We start from the raw sequence: 21,329 nt of genomic DNA on the forward strand, positions 1-21,329 counted from the left end.
ATTTGCCAGCTTCCATCGATAATAACAGAAGGCTGCTCCTGTCATAGCATGCTACTAATCTAGGAACATTGACTTTAAAAGAGGGGAAGGTGCTTAAGAAAGGGGTGTAAATTAGTTCTGAGACAAAGATTCTGGTTTAGGTGAATGCACTTCTTGCATTCTTGACAGTGTGAGGAAGACTGCTAAGAAACTACCGATTTACTGGTAATATGGCTAATGACCAAGACAGTGAGTAACTTAGACAATGCCGGTTTCTATCTGGCAGATAGGGAGTAATGAATCTGACACACTACGGAAAAAAATGTAAAATAGATATGACCACGTTATTTGTATATGGACCAACTGACAAAAAGACTAGCACTGAGGCAAACAACCCTATGCTTTCAAAATGCATTTATTTTCAGAGGGGAAAGAGCTGAATATTCTGTTGAACAGTATACCATAAGGTTTTATGCAGGGTTTAGCAGTGTGGGAAAGTATTGAGTATTGTATGGTCTGGGGATGCACAAGCCAGTGCATTTCTTTGTGCCGGTCCCAAGCCCGGATAAATGGGGAGGGTTGCATCAGGAAGGGCATCCGGCGTAAAACTTCGCCAAATCATTTCATGCAGACACCAATAATTATTTCCATACTGGATCAGTCGAGGTCCGGGTTAACAATGACCATAACCAGTACTGCTAGCCAACAGGGTGCTGGCAGAAATTGGGCTACTGATGGCCGAAGGAGGAGAAGAGGCGGAAGGCATGGCCGAAGGCAGGAAGAGAGGAGAAAGGCTAGGACTGTGGTAGTGAGGGTCGGAACTTTGAATGTTGGCAGTACGACTGGTATAGGGAGAGAGCTAGCTGATATGATGGACAGAGGGAAGGTTGGTACATTGTGTGTGCAAGAGACCAGATGGAAGGGGAGTAAGGCTAGGTGTATTGGAGGTGGGTTCAAATTGTTTTATCATGGTGTGAATGGGAGGAGAAATGGCGTAGGAGTTATTCTGAAGGAACAGTATGCTAAGAGTGTTTTGGAGGTGAAAAGAGTGTCGGATAGAGTGATGTTTATGAAGCTGGAAATTGATGGTGTAATGATGACTGTTGTTAGTGCTCCACAAGTTGGGTGTGCAATTGATGAGAAAGAAACATTTTGGAGTGAATTGGATGAAGTGGTGTTGACTGCACCCAAGGGTGAGAGAGTAGTGATTGGAGCAGATTTCAGTGGGCATGTTGGTGAAGGGAACAGAAGGGATGAGGAAGTGATGGGTAGGTATGGTGTTAAGCAAAGGAATGCAGAAGGTCAGATGGTAGTGGATTTTGCAAAAAGGCTGGACATGGCTGTGGTGAATATGTATTTTAACAAGAGGGAGGAGCATAGGGTGACATACAAGAGTAGAGGAAGATGCACACAGGTGGATTATATCTTATGTAGGAGGGCCAGTTTGAAGGAGATTGGAGACTGTAAAGTGGAGACCGGAGAAAGTGTAGTTAAGCAGCATAGGATGGTGGTTTGTAGGATGACGTTGGTGATCAAGAAGAGGAGGAGGAGTGTGAGGGCAGCACCAAGGATCGAATGGTGGAAATTGAAAAAGGGTAATTATGAGGTGGAGTTCAGGGATGAGTTAAGACAGACACTGGGTGTCAGTGAAGAGTTACCAAATAGCTGGGTAACTACAGCAGAGCTAGTAAGGGAGACAGCTAGAAAGGTGCTTGGTATCACATCTGGACAGAGGAAGGATGACAAGGAGACATGGTGGTGGAATGAGGAAGTACAGGAGAGTATACAGACAAAGAGGTTGGCAAAGAAGAAGTGGGATTGTCAGAGAGATGAAGAAAGTAGACAGGAGTATAAGGAGATGAGGTGCATGGGAAAGAGAGAGGTGGCAAAGGCTAAGGATAAAGCATATGAAGATTTGTATAAGAGGTTGGACACTAAGGAGGGAGAAAAGGACCTGTACCGATTAGCTAGACAGAGGGACCGAGCTAAGAAAGATGTGCAGCAGGTAAAGGTGATAAAGGATAATGAGGGAAACATACTCACAAGCGAGGAGAGTGTGTTGAGGAGATGGAAAGAGTACTTTGAGGGGTTGATGAATGAAGAGAATGAGAGGGAGAGAAGGTTGGATGATGTAGGGATAATGAATCATGAAGTACAATGGATTAGCAAGGAGGAAGTAAGGACAGCTATGAAGAGAATGAAGAATGGAAAGGCTGTTGGCCCTGATGACATACCTGTGGAAGCATGGAGGTGTTTAGGTGAAATGGCAGTGGAGTTTTTAACCAGATTGTTTAATGAAATCATGGAAAGTGAGAGGATGCCTGAGGAATGGAGAAAAAGTGTTTTGGTACCGATTTTTAAGAATAAGGGTGATGTGCAGAGCTGTAGTAACTAAAGAGGGATTAATCAGTCACAGCATGAAGTTATGGGAAAGAGTAGTGGAAGCTAGGTTAAGAAGGGACGTGATGATTAGTGATCAGCAGTATGGTTTCATGCCAGGAAAGAGCACTACAGATGCGATGTTTGCTCTGAGAATGTTGATGGAGAAGTTCAGAGAATGTCAGAAGGAGTTGCATTGTGTTTTTGTAGACTTAGAGAAAGCATATGACAGGGTACCTAGAGAGGAGTTGTGGTATGGTATAAGGAAGTCAGGAGTGTCAGAGAAGTATGTAAGAGTGGTACGGGATATGTACGAGGGTAGTGTGACACCGGTGTAGTCTGAGGTGGGAGTCATGGATGCGTTTAAGGTGGAGGTGGGGTTACATCAAGGATCAGCTCTGAGCCCTTTCTTATTTGCAATGGTGATGGACAGGTTGACAGACAAGATCATACAGGAGTCCCCGTGGACTATGATGTTTGCAGATGACATTGTGATCTGTAGTGAGAGTAGGGAACAGGTGGAGGAGACCCTGGAGAGATGGAGATATGCTCTAGAGAGAAGAGGAATGAAGATCAGCAGGACTAAGACAGAATATATGTGTGTGAATGAGGGGGAGGATAGAGGAATGGTGAAGATGCAAGGAGTAGAGGTGGCGAAGGTGGATGAGTTTAAATACTTGGGGTCAATAGTTCAGAATAACGGTGAGTGTGGAAGAGAGGTGAAGAAGAGAGTACAGGCAGGATGGAGTGTGTGGAGAAGAGTGTCAGGAGTGATTTTTTGACAGACGAGTACCTGTAAGAGTGAAAGGGAAGTTCTACAAGAGGGTAGTGAGAACAGCTATGTTATATGGGTTGGAGCCAGTGGCACTGACAAAAAGACAGGAGTTTGAGCTGGATGTAGCAGAATTAAAGATGTTAAGATTTGCATTGGGTGTGACAAGGGTGGACGGGATTAGGAATAAGTATATTAGAGGGTCAGCCCAGGTTGGAAGGTTTGGAGACAAAGCCAGAGAGGCAAGATTACGTTGGTTTGGACATGTGCTGAGGAGGGATGCTGAGTATATTGGGAAAAAGATGCTAAGGATGAAGCTACCAGGTAACAGGAAAAGAGGAAGGCCTAAGATAAGGTTTATGGATGTGATGAGAGAGGACATGCAGGTGGTTGGTGTGACAGAGCAAGATGCAGAGGACAGGAAGAAATGGAAACAGGTGATCTGTGGTGACCCCTAACAGGAACAGCCGAAAGAAGATGATGATTGTATGGTCATGTTGTCTGCAGCTGAAGTCATCTCTTCTTTTCAAATGGAGCACTACAAAGTCAGTGTATGTGTTGTAAATCTGGTTTTCATCTTGATTTAACCATCCTGATGTAAAAACCTCTGTAGCAAAATGTGATATTTTCTTCTGGGAGTAGTACATTATCAAACCACAGTACCCTGTCATACTGCAATGTTAGTCACAGCCAAAAGTGGAGCTTCTTAGAGCATATTAACTTACAACTTTCTAATCACCTTGTTCTGGTGGAAGGTGTTTATTACTTAGTCATAGAAATCTGCCATTATTTTTGCACAACATATTTTTTAAATATACACATGCCACCATTTTTCCCTTTTTTATCAATCTACCTTGTGCCAGCTTGCTTTACTACAGCAGCAATCTTTTTGCTTTGTGCATATGTAATTTTGTGCACTCTTTCATATGTCCTCAGGATTTCCAACAAATATCTGAAAAAGACAAAAAGACACATCATAAATAAATCATATAAACAATTTAAGCAGTTGACATGTAATTGTTCTAATATGACATTTAAGCTCATAAGTTTGAGAGGTGCACATTATTTAATTAGTCTGTTTAAAAGGCATTAACCTCCATGTACAAATAATCCAAACATTCATTTAAACACCAACATACATATCTTCTTACTCTCTTAGTATACCGTGAAATACTTACAGTGCTAACCCTTTTTTCTTCTTACTTTTAAAATCTTCAATATCTGGGCCAAGACTACTGAGCATTAGAGAGCCTATACAAACCATTTCTCAAGGATAAATGCTTCCTTTTGCTCTTGGTGAGAGAACGATCAGAGGGATCTAATTTCCCAACATTTCTGGAAGTTACCGGTCATTTAAATGCCTGAAAACTGCTTCTTACATGCCAACTTGGGATTACTGCTTTACTCATGGTGGGAGAAGGAATATAGGTATATGGATTGCTGTTTCTGACTAGGGAGTGTATTGGTCATCCATGTTTCATCTGTTTGAAGTTTGGTGGACGTTGTGCAGCTTGTCTATTTGTTATGTAGAGCTGTTGTACATGCTATCCAGGACATCTACCAAGAAAAGACTAACAAGTGTACTGACCCTAACAATGCCTGGGACAAGACTACTATTTGCTGGTGAACCTGTGACCCACTTCTTGGGAACAAGATTAGGATTAGTGTTACTATTTTGCTTCTGGTGAGAAAAGGAGTAAATGGACATTGATTCCCAGTTGCATGTAGCTGCAGTAATATGAGCTACAGTAGCAGAAGGACAGAAGCCAATAGGTGAATGACTACTGTTCATCATTCCTGGCAAACCTGATTATGTATTTTCATTAAGCGCTGCCATATTAGCTGCAATCTATTCTAACTTCAGAGTATATCGCCCTGAGTACGTTGTTCATATGTCTTCAGGGTCTACTATAATAGCCTCCCTCCAACCTTTGAATGCAATGAAAAGTTGTAGTCCTCCATCCTCTGACAATATGGCTCAGCTTTCTGCTTCTACCCCATCTATGGCAAGTCTGATTATATATAACTTAAAAGATTTTGTCTGTACTGCATGTACTGGAGCTTTTCTCCCCAGGCCTCCACTGAAGGGGGCTTTTATGCTCAGCAAGACTGCGTTGGTCAACAAATGTAAAATAATAATAATAATAATAATAATAATAATAAGAATTAGATGTTTTAAGGGAGTGTAGGAACTACTGTATGCTTATTGACGTTTACTGCTTCTACCACTTGACAGTACAACCTGCAAGAGATGTAAATATTTAAGAAACTTGGAGGTAAACCTTTTGCATAAGCCAAGTATCATTCCTCCACATAACAAAATCAATCACAACGCACAACTAGACCCATAAATTATGCAGTGGCTGCAAATAAAAAAAAGTGCCAAAGCCTCATAGAGGATACTTTGAAAGATTCCAGGCTCAAGTGAACAAGGAGACACCTACTCCTTCAATACTCTTACATACTATAATATCACACAGGTTACCCAAGAGTCATCAGGAAAGCAGGACTGACTGCTTCATACCAGGAAATGTTTTTGTCATAGGTAACTCTATAGTCATGCATATAGACTCCACACTGAACAACAACAGGATGGCTGAAAATGTTCTGTCTAGTGCCAAGATTCATGATGTCACAAGGACACTAAGGTCCCTTAAACCATTCAAACATGACAAATATGACTTTTCCCTAGTAGTGGCCCATGTGGGAGTGAATGAAATGAGGTACTACACCCAGAGGTGCATGCTGAAAGACATTGTGGAACTTATTACACATGTTAGAGACAGGACAGACACTGGTCATAAGTAATATCTTGATTTCATCAAGAATGGTGCCTAGACAACAAGACAAGATAACTGGCTTTAACAATTGGCTAAGAAGTTAGTGTCATTCTAAGGGGATCTGGTATGTGTTGGCCTGGGATAAGGCGGTATATAAGACTTCATATTTTGCCAGGGATGTCTTTCACTAATCATACCAGGTCTTTTGCACACTGGCTAAAACCTTTGCTGCTCTCATAGTGTTTTTGTTAGGCAGAGTCCCTTTATTGGACAATCATACAAAGCAAACTGAAACACAAATTCAGACAGCATCATGAGACTACTATTCATTGGCAGGATTTTAAAAAGAAAGATGTTGAATTTGAGGTCCTCTTGCAACTCAAACATATTTATATTTGCCTCATTACTGAACTACAATTTCAATGTAATGACAGCACTCCCTGTATACCAGAGCTGCGTGCCTCTCATTCTGTCAGACCAATGGATAACCATGGTGGAGAATCCACATTTGTCAGCAGGACAATCAACTCATGTCAAATGTCATACAGCCCTAACCAGGAGACATGGAGATCCAAACCCTCCTTAAAAAATCCAACCATTACTTTATTTCTAGCTGTAGATCCCCATCAATGTCTACCAAAGATCATGGAAATTACCTTGACACCATTGAAGCATTAACTATGGAAGACACTGAAGCCTACTCTGAGCTATATACAAAAACACTGTACAACCAGCACTGTACAATAATAGCTGTACAGAGGAGGTAGTAACTGTCCAAGTCAAACATATGATTACTGGAAAAAATAAACCATGCCAGTGGACCCCTAGCATAAATAGGCTATTCAACAATAGGAAAAAAATCCTCTCAAATGCCAAGAAGGAATAGACAAAACACTGCAAAAAGACACTCACCAATCTGTAAAATGACTCAGGGTTTCAACACCCAAAGACCCACTACCTTGATACCACTCCATCCCATATCATGGGAATTAAGATATAATATTGTCTTATCCTGGGTATTATTGGCTAGGCTTGTAAAAGCTATTGTGCTGTTAGTCTTATAATCACCTGTGAACCTATGAACCAAATGCACTATTGCTAGGTGACTTCAATTACCCAAGCATTAACAGGCACACTTACACTTCTGAAAATATATGTGTTCAGCACTTCCTAGACTTTGTTAATGCCATTGTGCTGGAGCAAATTGTAAAAGTACACAGCAAAGTCCTTTAATATTCTTGATAACTAGTTACCTCCTGTACACAACCACACATCTCATTCTTGGTTAAATATGAACACAAATCAGTTGTCGTCTTTTTCAGGCCTAATGACACCACCCTAACACCAAGTGAAACAGTGTTAAGGACAATACTTCTTCAGCATGTAGAAGATTTATGCTAAATCCCCCCGCCAAAAATAAATCCCCTGCAAATGCACCCAACAAAAAGGTCTGGCATATTCAGCACCTAAAAAGCTGTATAGAAAAGGCAGTACCTAAATATGCAAATTCAGGAATGAACTTCTGTAGTTGGACCGCAAATAATAATAATAATAATATTAATAATAATAATAATAATAATTATAATAATAATGCATATTCATGAAGGCATGCTGACTCATACTCTAGTCTAACACGGTCCATGTAGGAAAATAGGGGGCGTGTCCGATTGCTGAGTACTGCAAAGGGACACTCCCCCAGAAGAGTTAGTGTCCTGATAGTAAACATCCACGAGCGAGTCCGCCGAAATGTCAAGAAACACAACACCACACATCCCCACAGACTAAACCCTAGTGAAAGTGTTTAAAAAGTAAAAATAACCGTTCCAATTTTTTTTTTATAATTTCCAATATGTTTGCCCGCATTTGCGCTCGTTTGCGCAGGTATGCCCTTTGCTCAACCACAGTTAGCAGATATGACATTGAAAAGCATATAAGATCTACATATGCAAATTAAGCAAAGTAACAATAGCATAGCGGTAGAGACATCACCCAAAGAATAGGTAGTCACGGTTCGAGCCCCACAACATCCCCCTCCATTTTTCTTTAAATAAGTATGAAACAATTCCCCGATATTTATAAATTTAATTTAAGTAAAATGTAATGAAATGGCCCATGTATTTCTGAACAAAACCTATATTATGTATATATAAAAAGGATCATAATTGCCTGTAGCCAAGCAGCACTTTACCCAGCTTAAAATGAGTGCCTGTAGCCAAACAGTGCTGAACCCAGCTTAATATGACTGCACATAACTAAATAATGCTTTACCCAGCGTAAGCCGTTTGCGCAGAGCTGCACAGTGCGCCAACCAGCTTAACGTTGGGCAACATGTACCAAAGTCACCTTTACACAGACACACCTCCTAGCCTGTCTAGACAGTAGTAAAATAAAAAAGCAATGACAAGGGTCAAACCCGGGATACTGTGCACCATAGTCAAAGCACTGAACCACTAAGCAATGACACTTGCACCTAGAAATCCAGTATTACCATACATTTAGGAATTAATGAAAATATAGCCATGACAAAGCAGGTTTGCTCTTAGCTGAGAAATTTCCAAAATGGCCAATCACAAATAAATGCGGGAAAACCGGCATATATAAGCTCCATAGGTGGGAATACACACCATAACTGATTGTGATACCCATTTGCAGTCAGGATGGCAGGTGTCGGAGAGGGAAATTGCTTTAGAGTGCAAAGGTGGGGCATTGAGGAGTCCAAATATATGGTTTGGCTCCTAGTCCATCATCATGAAGGCCGACTCATGCAGGGCCAGGTTCAATGGGGTGTGTATAAGGTAGAGGCATGGAACCAGTTGGCACATGATCTCACCAGTGCCACAGGCATTCCGAGGACTGGTGAACAGGTCCGTCACCACCATGCGGACCTGAAGCAATGAAAGGAGGACCAACTGAACTGATGGATCCAGGAGGCCCGTCAAATGCCCAATGCCCCACTACTGAGTAAGTACACATGTAATTAAGTATGTAAGAAATGCTATCCTAGCCTATAGTATGGATAGGTATGTTCCAATATCCCTTCATTTATATTACAGCTGCAGGTGTTTGTTCCACAAATCGGCAAGCCTATGCTGATAGGCTGGTAAGGCTGCGCCACCAGGCAGGTTAGTAATTATTCAGCTGGTATTATTATAGAATATAAGTGAGACAGCCTGTAAATGAGTTCAGTGTTGTAACCCAGTAATAAAGGTCAAATAAGCCTAGAATAAAGCTTCTACTAGTATTCTAAGATCAGATAAGTGATGCAGCCTGAAAAGGAGTATTGTAATCCATTAATAAAGAGTAAACATGTCTCAAATAGAGTTCCCACCTATATTGTAATATCAGATAACTGCTTCAGCCTGAAAATGAGTGCTCTAATCTAATCTAATCTATCAATAAAGTACAGACAAATATTGAATACATCCTTGTATATACTGTCATATGAAATAAGTGAGTCAGCTGGAAGGGATTGTTGTAACCCAGTAATAAATGTTAATAAAGCCTAGAATTAATTACCATCCTGAAATGTAAATATAAAATAAGTGAGAGAGTGTGAGAAAGAGTATGAAGCTACCAAGAAAGCTGTAATAAGTCTGGAATAAAGGTATACTGCATTCACTACATAATGAAATAAATGAGACAGCCACAACCAAAGAGTGAAATGTTTTAATAAAGTACAATACCTGGACTGTGTCCGTCCCACATTTCGGATATGTTGTTGTACCCTTGCATTATGGAGATAGTGTGGTTGTATGAAATGCTGAACACCCACAGTTGTCTAGGCCCATATAAACTGGCTGATGGGAATGCCAATATGTCAGAAGAATATTTATAGTCCTCAACTGTGTCATGTATAGTATTTAGCTGTTAATCTGGTACATGAGCAGCTTGTGCTTGTGATCCCACAAATGTCAGTGTGCTGCTAGAACTGTATGTAACTGCTCAAATGTAGCAGGATGAATACAAATGGAATGTATATTAATGTAGCAGTAACATCTCCATCACCAACATTTGTAAGGTTACATACAGGAAACTGTACTAATACATGTAGGGGATATATATCTGCATCTAGTAGGAATGTATAGTATACGTATAGGTATTTTAAGTTGTTAATGTAATATTTTATCATCCTACCTTATGTTCACAAATGATGCTATTCCACACCAAACAGGGTATGTGTATTCACAATTAATTCCTATGGACATTTGTCCTGTTGGTTTATACATATCTGCATGTATGTTGATGCATGTGCTCTGTTCACATAGCCAAACCTGATGGCCTGTTGCCACCAATCAACCATGCATGCTGTTGGAATGTCCTCTGTTGTCCTAAATATGCATGTGTTATGCTTGCTGTTCAACGTTTAGAATCCATGTGTGTTTGGTGAATGGGAATACTAATGCATGCTGTTACAACTAATTTGGAATAGTGTTGTTTGTTACTAACCCAAAATGCCATTAGATACTGCTAAACATAGAACAACTGGGAAGGCGGGTGCTAGTGGACCCACCTCTCCCACCTCAGCTGACGAGTGCACCTGGCACCAATGCCCAGGCTGGGACTTCCTCCTCCGGTGGCCCTGTGCCACCTTCGGGTGGAAGCGCTGCAGGGGATGGGGCTCACACCCCTCTGCAAGCATGGCCGGAGGAGAGCTTCCACTCACCCTCCAAAGGGTCCAGTCTGTAGTGCGTAGTGAGATCAGGCATTCCGTGACTGATCCCCTATGCCAGCTCGAGGCAAGAGTGGCGCAACTCACGGGTGTGCCTGCCCGTCCTATCCAGCCCCCATTACAGCCCCGGTCTGGGCTATGAATTTGCAGTGGTAACTGCCCATGGGTGGGGATCTCAGTTCCACTGTTGCCATCTGTGGGCTCATGGGCTTGCGATATCCAAACATCCATCCCTGTCAATTGTGTTTACCCCCCACATGTGTCATACTCCGCCCCTGTATGCATCTTGTTTGTCTTGTCTGTTAACCTCCCCAACCTACCTCCCCAAATATACCTACTTCCTGTACCTCACATTCCACTCTCACCTGGAAAAAAAAAAGGGCACTCTGTTCCCACAAAAAATTACGCCCCATACATAGCTGCCCATTTCGCACACATGTCTTCTGGACATGTAAACTGATAATTACAATTGGCTCTACAACATACTTTGTTGTCCTCACTCCTCTCTCAGGGGTGGAAGGTTTCAAATCTCACTCTAAATTTCTAACATGTGCACAGCTGTTGCTGGTAAAGAATTGGGCAGCCATAGGCCTTCCCTACATCCTTCCTGCACATCCTGAGCTTGTTTTCCTACTGTCCTCCCCTCTTTGTGCCCCCTTTTTCACCACTTTCCTATTTCCCCATTTTCTTTTCTTTAAAAGAAAATAGAGCGGGTGTTAGCGGGAGTAAGCACTTTTAAGCAGTTATAAGCATGTGTGCACTTGTGTGTGCTTAGCTAAGCATAGATAAGCGTAGCTATGCATCATGCAAACTCGCGCAAACCCACTCACAACTGCTTAAAAGTGCCTTAGTCACTCTGTATGACAAGGCCTGTAGTCTGCTCATCAGCAAAATAAAATACCCCTTTCAGTCTCAAACCCCGGGCCTTGGACACACTAGACTGCACGGATTACCACTGGGCCACAGCAGATATACAATAACTTGGTGCTGTAATAAATATATCATGCATTAGTGTGAGTGAATGTAAAGGGAAAATAGGAATGCCATAACACAAATCTTGTCCTGTGGGTCTTTACCAGCAGGTTATGTGGAATGCTATGATTTGACTATCTTGATGTGATATAAGGATTTAAGCAGTGCTCTACCCGGCTAAATACAGTTGCCCAGAGTGTAGCAGCGCTTTACCCAGCTAAATACAGTTGCCCAGAGTGTAGCAGCGCTTTACCCAGCTAAATACAGTTGCCCAGACTTTGGCAGCGCTTTCCGTGAGTGCGTGAGTGTGAGCTTGTGTGCGCTTAGCTAAGCATCGCTAAGCGCCACGCAAACTCGTGCAAACCTGCTTACAACTGCTTAAAAGTGCCTTAGTCACTCTGTATGACAAGGCCCTTGTACTGCTCAGCAGCAAAATAAAATATCCTTGTCAGTCTCAAACCCCACACCTTGGACTCACCAGTCTGCATGACATACCACTCAGCCACATCAGATATACAATAACTTGGTGCTGCAAGAAATATAACATGCATTAAAAGGAGTGAATGTAAAGGGAAAATATGAAAGCCAGAGCAATACATTTCAAGACAGAAATATAACATGCATTAAAAGGAGTGAATGTAAAGGGGAAATACGAAAGCCAGAGCAATACATTTCAGGAAAGAAATGTAACATGCATTACAAGGAGTGAATGTAAAGGGAAACTACGAAAGCCAGAGAAATACATTTGAAGACAGACAGAAATATCACATGCAAAACAAGGAGTGAATATGAAGGGAATATAGGAAAGCCAGAGCAATACATTGGAATAACCACTGTTGCATGCTAGTTAATTTCCTAATTCCAAAACAAAGTACATACTCCCATGTATCCAGTGTTAGCATTAGGAGGTGTGAGTAAACTGACACACTGAGAAGAGTGTACTGGAAGAAGCAACAGTCAGGTTTCAGTACTACATGCCTTTCACTGTCTACAACCCAGCCTACAACCCAGCTTCAGATATGAGACATATACCAACCTTCTGACTCACACAAAAGTGTCCACAGCAAACAAGCATGGTCCCCACCTTGCAAAACTGAAAGGCCTACGCCTACCTAACCTATCATTTTATAGCAGTGTCCTGAAATCACAGTGAGAACTGCAATTAACACACAGCAGGCTGCATGCAATTACTAAATGGTGGGCACAAACTGGTGCAGAGGCCATCACATGCACTTGTGCAGATACCTACAAAAGCAACCTGTACTTGCTGTCCATACATGCAATTATATCATTGCAGCATATGGAGAGAGAGAGCAAGCAAGCAAGCAAGCAAGAGAGGCAGACAAAAAAACAAACAAACAAACAAAGGTGTTTGTAGACACCAAAATAAAAAAAATATTTAAAAAGAAAAATAAACGTCAACAGGTACAACAGACAGAGGTAAGAAATACAAAGGTAAGGTATGTAACAGATATGTATTTGGTGGGATGCGAATGATGTGTATGAAGGGTACTGTACATACTGTGAACCCTCCATATGTGTGCGCAGTCCATATCTATACATAAATGCAGATGTGCATAGGGCAAGGTACATACTGCAACTGTTAGTGAAGGCTAGACATATATATGTAGTTGAAGGTTGCTATGTCCACATATCTATGTAAGTTGTAGTGTGTGGCATTGAAAACAGCAAGCAGTGCAGGTATATGTCATGTGGTGGTTAAATGCTGTGGGACTGAGACAGTGAGGCCTGCTACAGCTATATAGCCTGAGGATAGCAAAATGCATTCTACACAACACTGTGCAATATTTTTACAAAATGGTATCGTCTCACAACTGTTTAATGATTCATATTCCCAACATGAAAGGTGGCCAGTATATGTGCCTATATGTGCATGTATATGTACAGCAATGGATGTTTACAAGTATGTGTATATATATATATATATATATATATATATATATATATATATATATATATATATATATATATATATATATATATATATATATATATATATATATATATATATATATATATATATATATATATATATATATATATATATATATATATATATATATATATATATATATATATATATATATATATATATATATATATATATATATATATATATATATATATATATATATATATATATATATATGTATATATATATATATATATATATATATATATATATAGAGAGAGAGAGAGAGAGTGAGAGAGGAGACACGGGGGCTGATGTAGTGCAACAGGTACCTGGTGACCAACGCATTGACTGAACACCAGTGTTGATTCTGCAGTACCATACCCCATTCCAAAACACTTTACACACTAACTACCAGATAGATGGTTGCCTGCCCAACACTGAAAGTGTCAGAAGGGAACATGGGACATGGTGTACAGTAGCCTCCCCTCTGATCATCACAGTTCCACACTAGTCTTGTAATCCCTCTATGTGGTACATGTCATCACAAAAGGTGTGCCATCTAGGGAAATATAGGTCAGTGTACCCCCTACTCCTCACAATGCTCCATGTGGTATGTACCTCACATGACAGCCACAGCAAGTGGAAAGGCCACAGACATACCTAACAAAGAGTGACACTGCCCCAAACACATGCCCTATGCAGACTGACTCACAAAACCACAGCTAGAGTGCATTGCATACATCATACACAGAGGTTACCACTGCCAGACATACAGAGGTATGTCACACCCATAGCGGTCAGCCAACCACCATGACAACACCTCACAATCCCTCTGGACTACATGACCTAGGGCCCTAATCCATGTCAACGCACTGAACAGCACATGCTGGAGGTACAGGATCCTATACACAAATATGCCATACACTGGACTAAACTACCCAGCATTAATAAACATGGCTCATCATTAGTAGATGTCATACATACTCCGGATGAATGTTATGGAGATAGGTAGAGTCACCTCTGTGTATCTGCTTGACAGGAACAAGTGTAGTCACATTACATGTGTGTCAAATGTCAGGGTAGCATATGGCTAGGCTGCTGCAGGCCCCGGCCCAATAGTGTATTACCTACCTATGACACAATGCGCACACACATGTACCCAGTGCAATACCACCTATGTGAGGTGGAATGAGTGTGATACTGACTGTGTGCAAGGTCTGTAAAGGTGTGATAGCTTAGCGTGAGGTTGTGTCTGTCATGGTAGTTTGTGTCCTAGGTGTGAGGGCAGAGAAAGATGTGTCAGTTATTGGGATGCAGACATAGTAGGATGGCATATGTTGTGACGTAGTAACTTGTGTATGACTGTGGTGTCCCATTGTAGGCTGTAGCAGTACATGTATGCTCAGTAAGTGGTACTGCTGGTGAATCCATGTCACATATGAACTGTTGTACTACCTGAAGCTGTAGGCCTAAACACCACAGTATAATGCATGTTCACATTCCCTGGTATCACTGCCTTGTGTGTTTCCTGTAGTCTGCACAGATTACATTCCTCAGGCATAGGTATCTGTAAGTAGGGGCACACAGTACTATGTATACTTGTGTATAAGGTACACAAGTAATGCTCATCTGTGTTGGCATACATTTGTGTGTTGTATGTTTGACTAATGTGTGTGTAATGATGCCTGTACCATGGCAACAATCACTTGTGTGTTACAGGGTATGTGTGTGTACCTAGCAACATGTATACTCTGTTACAGCAGTATGCCAGCTATATTAACAACCGTGCACATATGTTAGGTAGGGGTATGGCATTAAAGACTAGGGTGGTTTACTGTTAATACTGTAACTGTACATTACATTCATTGCATTGGATGACAATATTTGTCATGCATTAGCTTGATATATACCCCCAGTGTGAGGTTGTGCATTGTATCCAATACAGTGTGTCAAGTACTGGTGTATACTGGTTTGTTGTATGGAGTGTGGCAGCCACTGTCAGGCAGTTGTGGGCTGAGCACTGATAAGTGGTATTGAAGGTGTGTATCCTCTGATAGACAGACAGGTGCTATATCTGGCAGTTAAGTGATATCTGTACTTCATAATGTTGTGTGCCACATGACTTGCTCACACATATTGTTTAATTGTCTTCCAGGGTTATGGCTCATCGCCGTAATCCTGTGTATACAGCTACAAAGGAGGAGGTCATACAGGCCAGCCTGTATCAAAGCTATGCACGGCTGTTTTCCAGGTCAGTCAGCACCAGAATGAGCGCACTGCACTGTAGCAAGATCTTGTTCGCCGGGTAAATGACATAGGCATGCATAACCGGACATATGAGCAGGTACGCCATCACTGCAGTGATTTAATCAGACATGTCCGGCAGCATGCATCTGATATCCATAGGCAACAGCTTGCCACAGGTGGTGGTGCACCCATACATCCCCCCCTCACCAGAGTGGAGGAGCTGCTCCTAAGCATGGTGGCTCCTGGCCTACAGCAGCAGCAACATCATGCATGTGTCATCATGGAGGCTGGAGCTACCCAGCAGGATGACATGGAGCGTGCAGGTAATATGCCCTAGCTGTAGACTACTGTTACCTGTATTGTTAGAATATGCTTATGTGAGATGTGTACTGTGTGTTTAGCAGTTGTGCTGCCTCTCATGTGCAATACTGATATTTGGAATAGTATCTCCACACCTGTGACTGTTGACTGTTGTTCCACTGTAGATTAACACACTCACTCACGGCAGCAATGCCACAGTTGTGGCCACTGATAAACTGTGTCATATTCTTGTAGGTCTCTCTGGTGTGACAGCAGGGCAGACAGTACATGCTGGTGAGTGTGTTAACACTTTCATAATGGTATTGAAATGTGCATGTCATAGGTGAGGTGTAGGCCATGTACACATAACACACCTATGCATAATGCATGCTGTCCATGTTTGCTGTGAGACATTAATCATCACATTAAAGTCAGTAGCTGCCTCAAGCACATACACTGCACAGTGCAGCAGACATGTGTGGCAGCACTGTACTGCACCTTAGATATGCATAGTTGCTACAGCTGTACACAACAGAACACGTTTATCATATGCAGTACATGAAAACATGCTATACTCATAGCAGTCATTGCTGTGCACCTCAATGTTGTGCGTGTGCAAACATATGTACCTATACACAATATGCATAGCATGTTGTGTGTGTGCTTACATATGCCAGTATACACAATATGCACAGCAGTTGCTATCCAAAGTGTCACATATATGTCCTGGAATGCTAGTGGGTGTATAGGTCACTTGACACAAATTGGGTTGTGTCCATGTACAAATTGTGTTCCAGGGTGTAGCCAATCACTGAAAAATGACACAGTTGCAACAAAGCCATGTATACTTCCATTACATTGGGGAATCTACACTAGCACTGTATGGTCTTATGCAACACATATTCTGCATGCTGACACGTGTGCGGTGACTGTTTACCTTGTGATACTGACACCCACCTTCACCCACTATAGAGTATGTGTTGGATTGCTGGTGTGTGTGTATGTGCTGTAGTGAGGAGTGTATTACTGTGCATGTGTGCATGTGTTCATGTGTGCATGTGTGCATGTGTTCATGTGTAAACTGTAAAGTGTGTTTCCTGTCTTCTTATCACAGGTGCTGAGCTAGGGCTGGCCGAATGCAGCAGGGAACCTAAAGCCACTGCCACGAATAGTGCTGATGATGAGACATGTATATTGACACAGGGAGGTTTGACAGGGTCTGTCGTTGGTCCACCAATCGACAGTACACAGCGTTCAACCCCATCTATGCGCACACTCATACTGCCAATACATCCCTCACCACCAATGGCCATAGGCGAGGGACAGCATACAGTTGGCACTGACCAGGCAAGTGTGGTACCCATGGCACTTGCATCCCCTCACAGCAGCCATAGCCATATTCCTGGAACGGTACCACATAGGCGGAGGTTCAGGGGTTCTCGGGGGAGTACCGCTGGTTGTAATTCCCCTGGCAGGCATGCCCTCACTGGTCTCATGACATCCAGTATGTTACGGGCTGTAATGCAGGCTCAGGCACGTATGGAACGGTACACCAGGCAGGGATTTAGGGCGCAGAGGGCACATTACACCACTATCAATGACAGCATCCGTGACATTGCCAGTGCCATTCGGACTTACACCGAGGTCATTGGTAGATGTTGGGGGGAGACAATAGATGCCCTTCACAATATGTCATCCATGAGCCAGGACCGTGCGGGATGGTTGTGATGTCGACTCGGATGCATGCCAGCAACAGCAACAGCTGGCAGTGGTCGCAGATGGCCCCTGGGTCACAGCCACTCCTGTAGTGGCAGTACCAGCCCCAGCAATGCTGGGGCTGGCCTGTCCATTGACCATCCCAGTAGACCACGTGCACATGGCTCTGGCCATTCCCAGCAGAGACATGGGTCCAGTTGTCCCACCTCTGCCTCTGAGGCCAGTACCCAGTCAGGGTTGGTATCCGATACTGTCCGTAGCACACTTACCAGGCACAGGTACTGTGTCCGTGGCCAGAGACAGTAATCTGTACGGCCTAGCAGGTACAGTCTGTGGCTGTCCCACAAACTACTGTATATGGCAGCCACATGGTGGAGCTGTGTGCATGCAGGCACACACACATTAACCAAACAACTAAGGGCTCACACATACACACACACATTACATCAACATTGACCCATGCTGTACTGTTGTCCCTCACACACACACACACACACACACACACACACACACACACACACACACACACACACACACACACATATACACACACAGACATGTCGATTGGATGGGTCAATGTCAGGGTCTGGCAAACAACAAAACACCCTGTGCATATGATGATACCTGTGTCGCCTCCTGTCATCTGTAACATGGAGGAACAGGCTAACATGGTGCTGATGCACAGGGTGACACTATAGCAGTGTAGCAATATTAGCAAGTTGTTAACAGGAAATTGTAATGACATCCTTGTAGGTATATCTCAGCAGACATTATTCATCAAAGCTCTGATTGTCAATGTAGCATTGTTTACACCACTGTTAGGTCTGACTATGTTTTGTCCACCCATGTGCCAATTGGCTGATGTGTAATGTGTTGCCAGGATGTATTAGTGAGTGGACAGTATGTGTGCAGTACAGATTAGCAAGTGTACATCTGTGAACATGGTGGGTGTGCACTGTCTGTATGTCCGTGCATAGTAGGCACATGGGACGTGGCATACCCTGTTGTACACATAGCGAACATGTCACAGTATCTTTCAATGGCCAGTATGCATTCTACTACAGTTATGTACTAACATGGGTAGACATGTGTGTATGACATGGGTAGACACCATGCTGTGGGTGATACTGTTAGTATCTGTCAATGATTTGCGGTCTGGTAGTATACATAACCTCAACAGCATGACTATAAGCAATCATTGGATGTTGTCCTGACAAATGACACACAGTCATAGGGAGCTCAGTAACAGTTGTATCCTTCTGGTGCTACACTATAACACTAACCAGTGGTAATTACTGTCACCCATTCCTGTGTCCACACCTGTTTGGCATATAGCCCCCTTCAGTACATGCAAACACACTAGGGATGTGTCCATCCACATCTGGTAATGCATGCAGTGGCCTACAATCCATTCCCTGTGAGAAGCTGCGGCACAACCTGTCAATGGCAACAAATGTAGTCATGTAGTATGCAGGCTTCACACCTATGTACTGATTAAGGGAACATGTACACATATGTATTTGCAACACATATACCTGATGTGTGCAATGCACTTACTGTTGTAATCATAATATGCCATAACATAGTAAAAGCAAGACCCACACTGCATTGACCAAGAGTGACAGACACACAGTCAGCACTTGCAGGACTCAAACCCCTACCTAACTAGGTTATGATACTAGAGAGACAGATGCATTAGCATGGTGCACTATTTGCTTTACTGGGTGGTTTTCCTTCTCCGCCTGTATTTCTAGGGTGCTGACATCATCAGTCTTTCCAAAGAGGAATGTACATCTGTAGTGTGTTTTCTCAGACTTCAAAAAGGCCACTCCTTTCATAGAGAATTGCACACACCCCCCACACACAAACACACACAGTCAGCTTTTGCAGGATTCAAACCCCTACCTAACTAGGTTATGATACTAGAGAGCGACGCATTAGCACGACGTGCTATTTGCTTTACTGGGTGGTTTCCCTTCTCCGTCTGTATTTCTAGGGTGCTGACATCATCAGACTGGACATAGTAATGTGTGTACACTTTGTTTTATGCCATTCCAGGAATGGTCCATGTGGGTCATCAGGTGTCAACAGCTGGAACAGGAACTCATAATCCTTACCTTGTGTGATCTATCTGTGGACACATCGACATTCCTTCATATGTCAACACATATTTATGCACAGCTTGTTGGTTTTGTGGGTACTACATGTGTCTGGGATGTTGATAAAGGGCTATTCAAAGTGTATGTGAGACATGTGTAGCTGTGTTCAGTGATGTATGTCCTGTGTGGCTGCCTTGCAAACAGTCTAGCATGTTTGGGAACCATGATCCGCACATGAACATACCACGGTTAGTAGGGTTGTGTGTATGTCAGCTTCCAATAGCTTGGTTTATGACTTCAACCATGATGAACTCCATGGCTTGCAGATCATATTTCATAGGCATACTGGACTGTACATCCCATGGTGTGTTGTGCACCAACACATGTGTGGAGTGCCATATGTTGCTGTAACACATTCAACGGTTCCACATCCTGGTACTCCATTAAGTACAGAAATAGTAACTTGAGATTTGTGGACCAATGTAGATAGTAATCTCTCCTTTGATAATCACATTGCCAAAGTGGTTACAAACACCTTCTATATATGACACCTTATCACGAACGGGTTCACATCTACATCAAATGAGGTAATTGTGCCCCTCTACTCGTCAGTCATCAGCACCATACCTGAATACAATGGCGCTTTTGGGATGTACCTTAACCGAAACCTGCAGCACCTGGAGAGACCCAAAAGTTAATCTCCAAGAGGGTCATGGGCTACAAACAGATGTCATATGCAGCTCACCTAAGGAAACTCCAGCTCTACTCAGCTGCTTACCACCTACTCAGAGGCAATCTATGCCTGACATACAAAGCCATGTCAAATCCTGAATTAATGGACATGCTCCACCTCAAAAATCCAAGTCCCTTAGAGATACACGCTCCATGGACTTAAACCTCAGCACAGGAATAAAAAGGACATGCTGGAGGGACAGATTCATTTCCCAGAGGCTCATCTCACTCTGGAATAGAATCCCAATCCATATTAGACATAGCCCCTCGCTGACCCTCTTCAAGCCAAATCTGGACACATAGATGGGAAATCACAAATTCACCCCTGGGATCTCTTCTGTGTCCCTGCTCGACAGAGGCACAGTAGCCTAAATGTACACAGGCTATCTTGTGTGACCTACTATTCACTGGCACAGTGTAGTACTCTGACAGGGCTGAAAAGGCAAAACACACTCTGGCTAGGCTTGTACATACCCTAGGGCAGATAGCCTACTATCGACCTCTGAACCTATGCTTCTGCTCGGGATGCACAATATTTACTGCTGATACTGTTTGCAGGTCTTTATCGTCTTTGCTTTCCCAGTTTCTATGAACAGCTTAGGTATCTGTGGAACATGTGTGATCATGACAGGGTTCCACTATATTATATAAGTGTCTGTTGTCATGTAACTGTGTGCACAGGGTGGATTGCTGGATAGTGAGAGGTTCCCGGGTTAGCACATGCAACTGCCAGATGTGTGGCCCACTG

The 21,329-nt window shown here is 42.7% G+C and overlaps 1 protein-coding gene across 1 annotated transcript in view; it reads right to left on the reverse strand.

The window, feature by feature from the left end:
* GCKR (glucokinase regulator) overlaps nucleotides 1-21,329 on the reverse strand; it is a 678,315-nt gene that overhangs the window by 249,509 nt on the left and 407,477 nt on the right. The window contains exon 11 of the mRNA XM_044062788.1: nucleotides 3,984-4,082. Within this exon, the coding sequence (XP_043918723.1) occupies nucleotides 3,984-4,082 (99 nt within the window). The remainder of the gene's footprint in view (nucleotides 1-3,983; nucleotides 4,083-21,329) is intronic.

The sequence above is a fragment of the Protopterus annectens genome, chromosome 2.part1, assembly GCF_019279795.1.
Source record: "Protopterus annectens isolate FY-2018-M chromosome 2.part1, PAN1.0, whole genome shotgun sequence".
In the NCBI taxonomy this organism is placed as follows: domain Eukaryota; kingdom Metazoa; phylum Chordata; order Ceratodontiformes; family Protopteridae; genus Protopterus; species Protopterus annectens.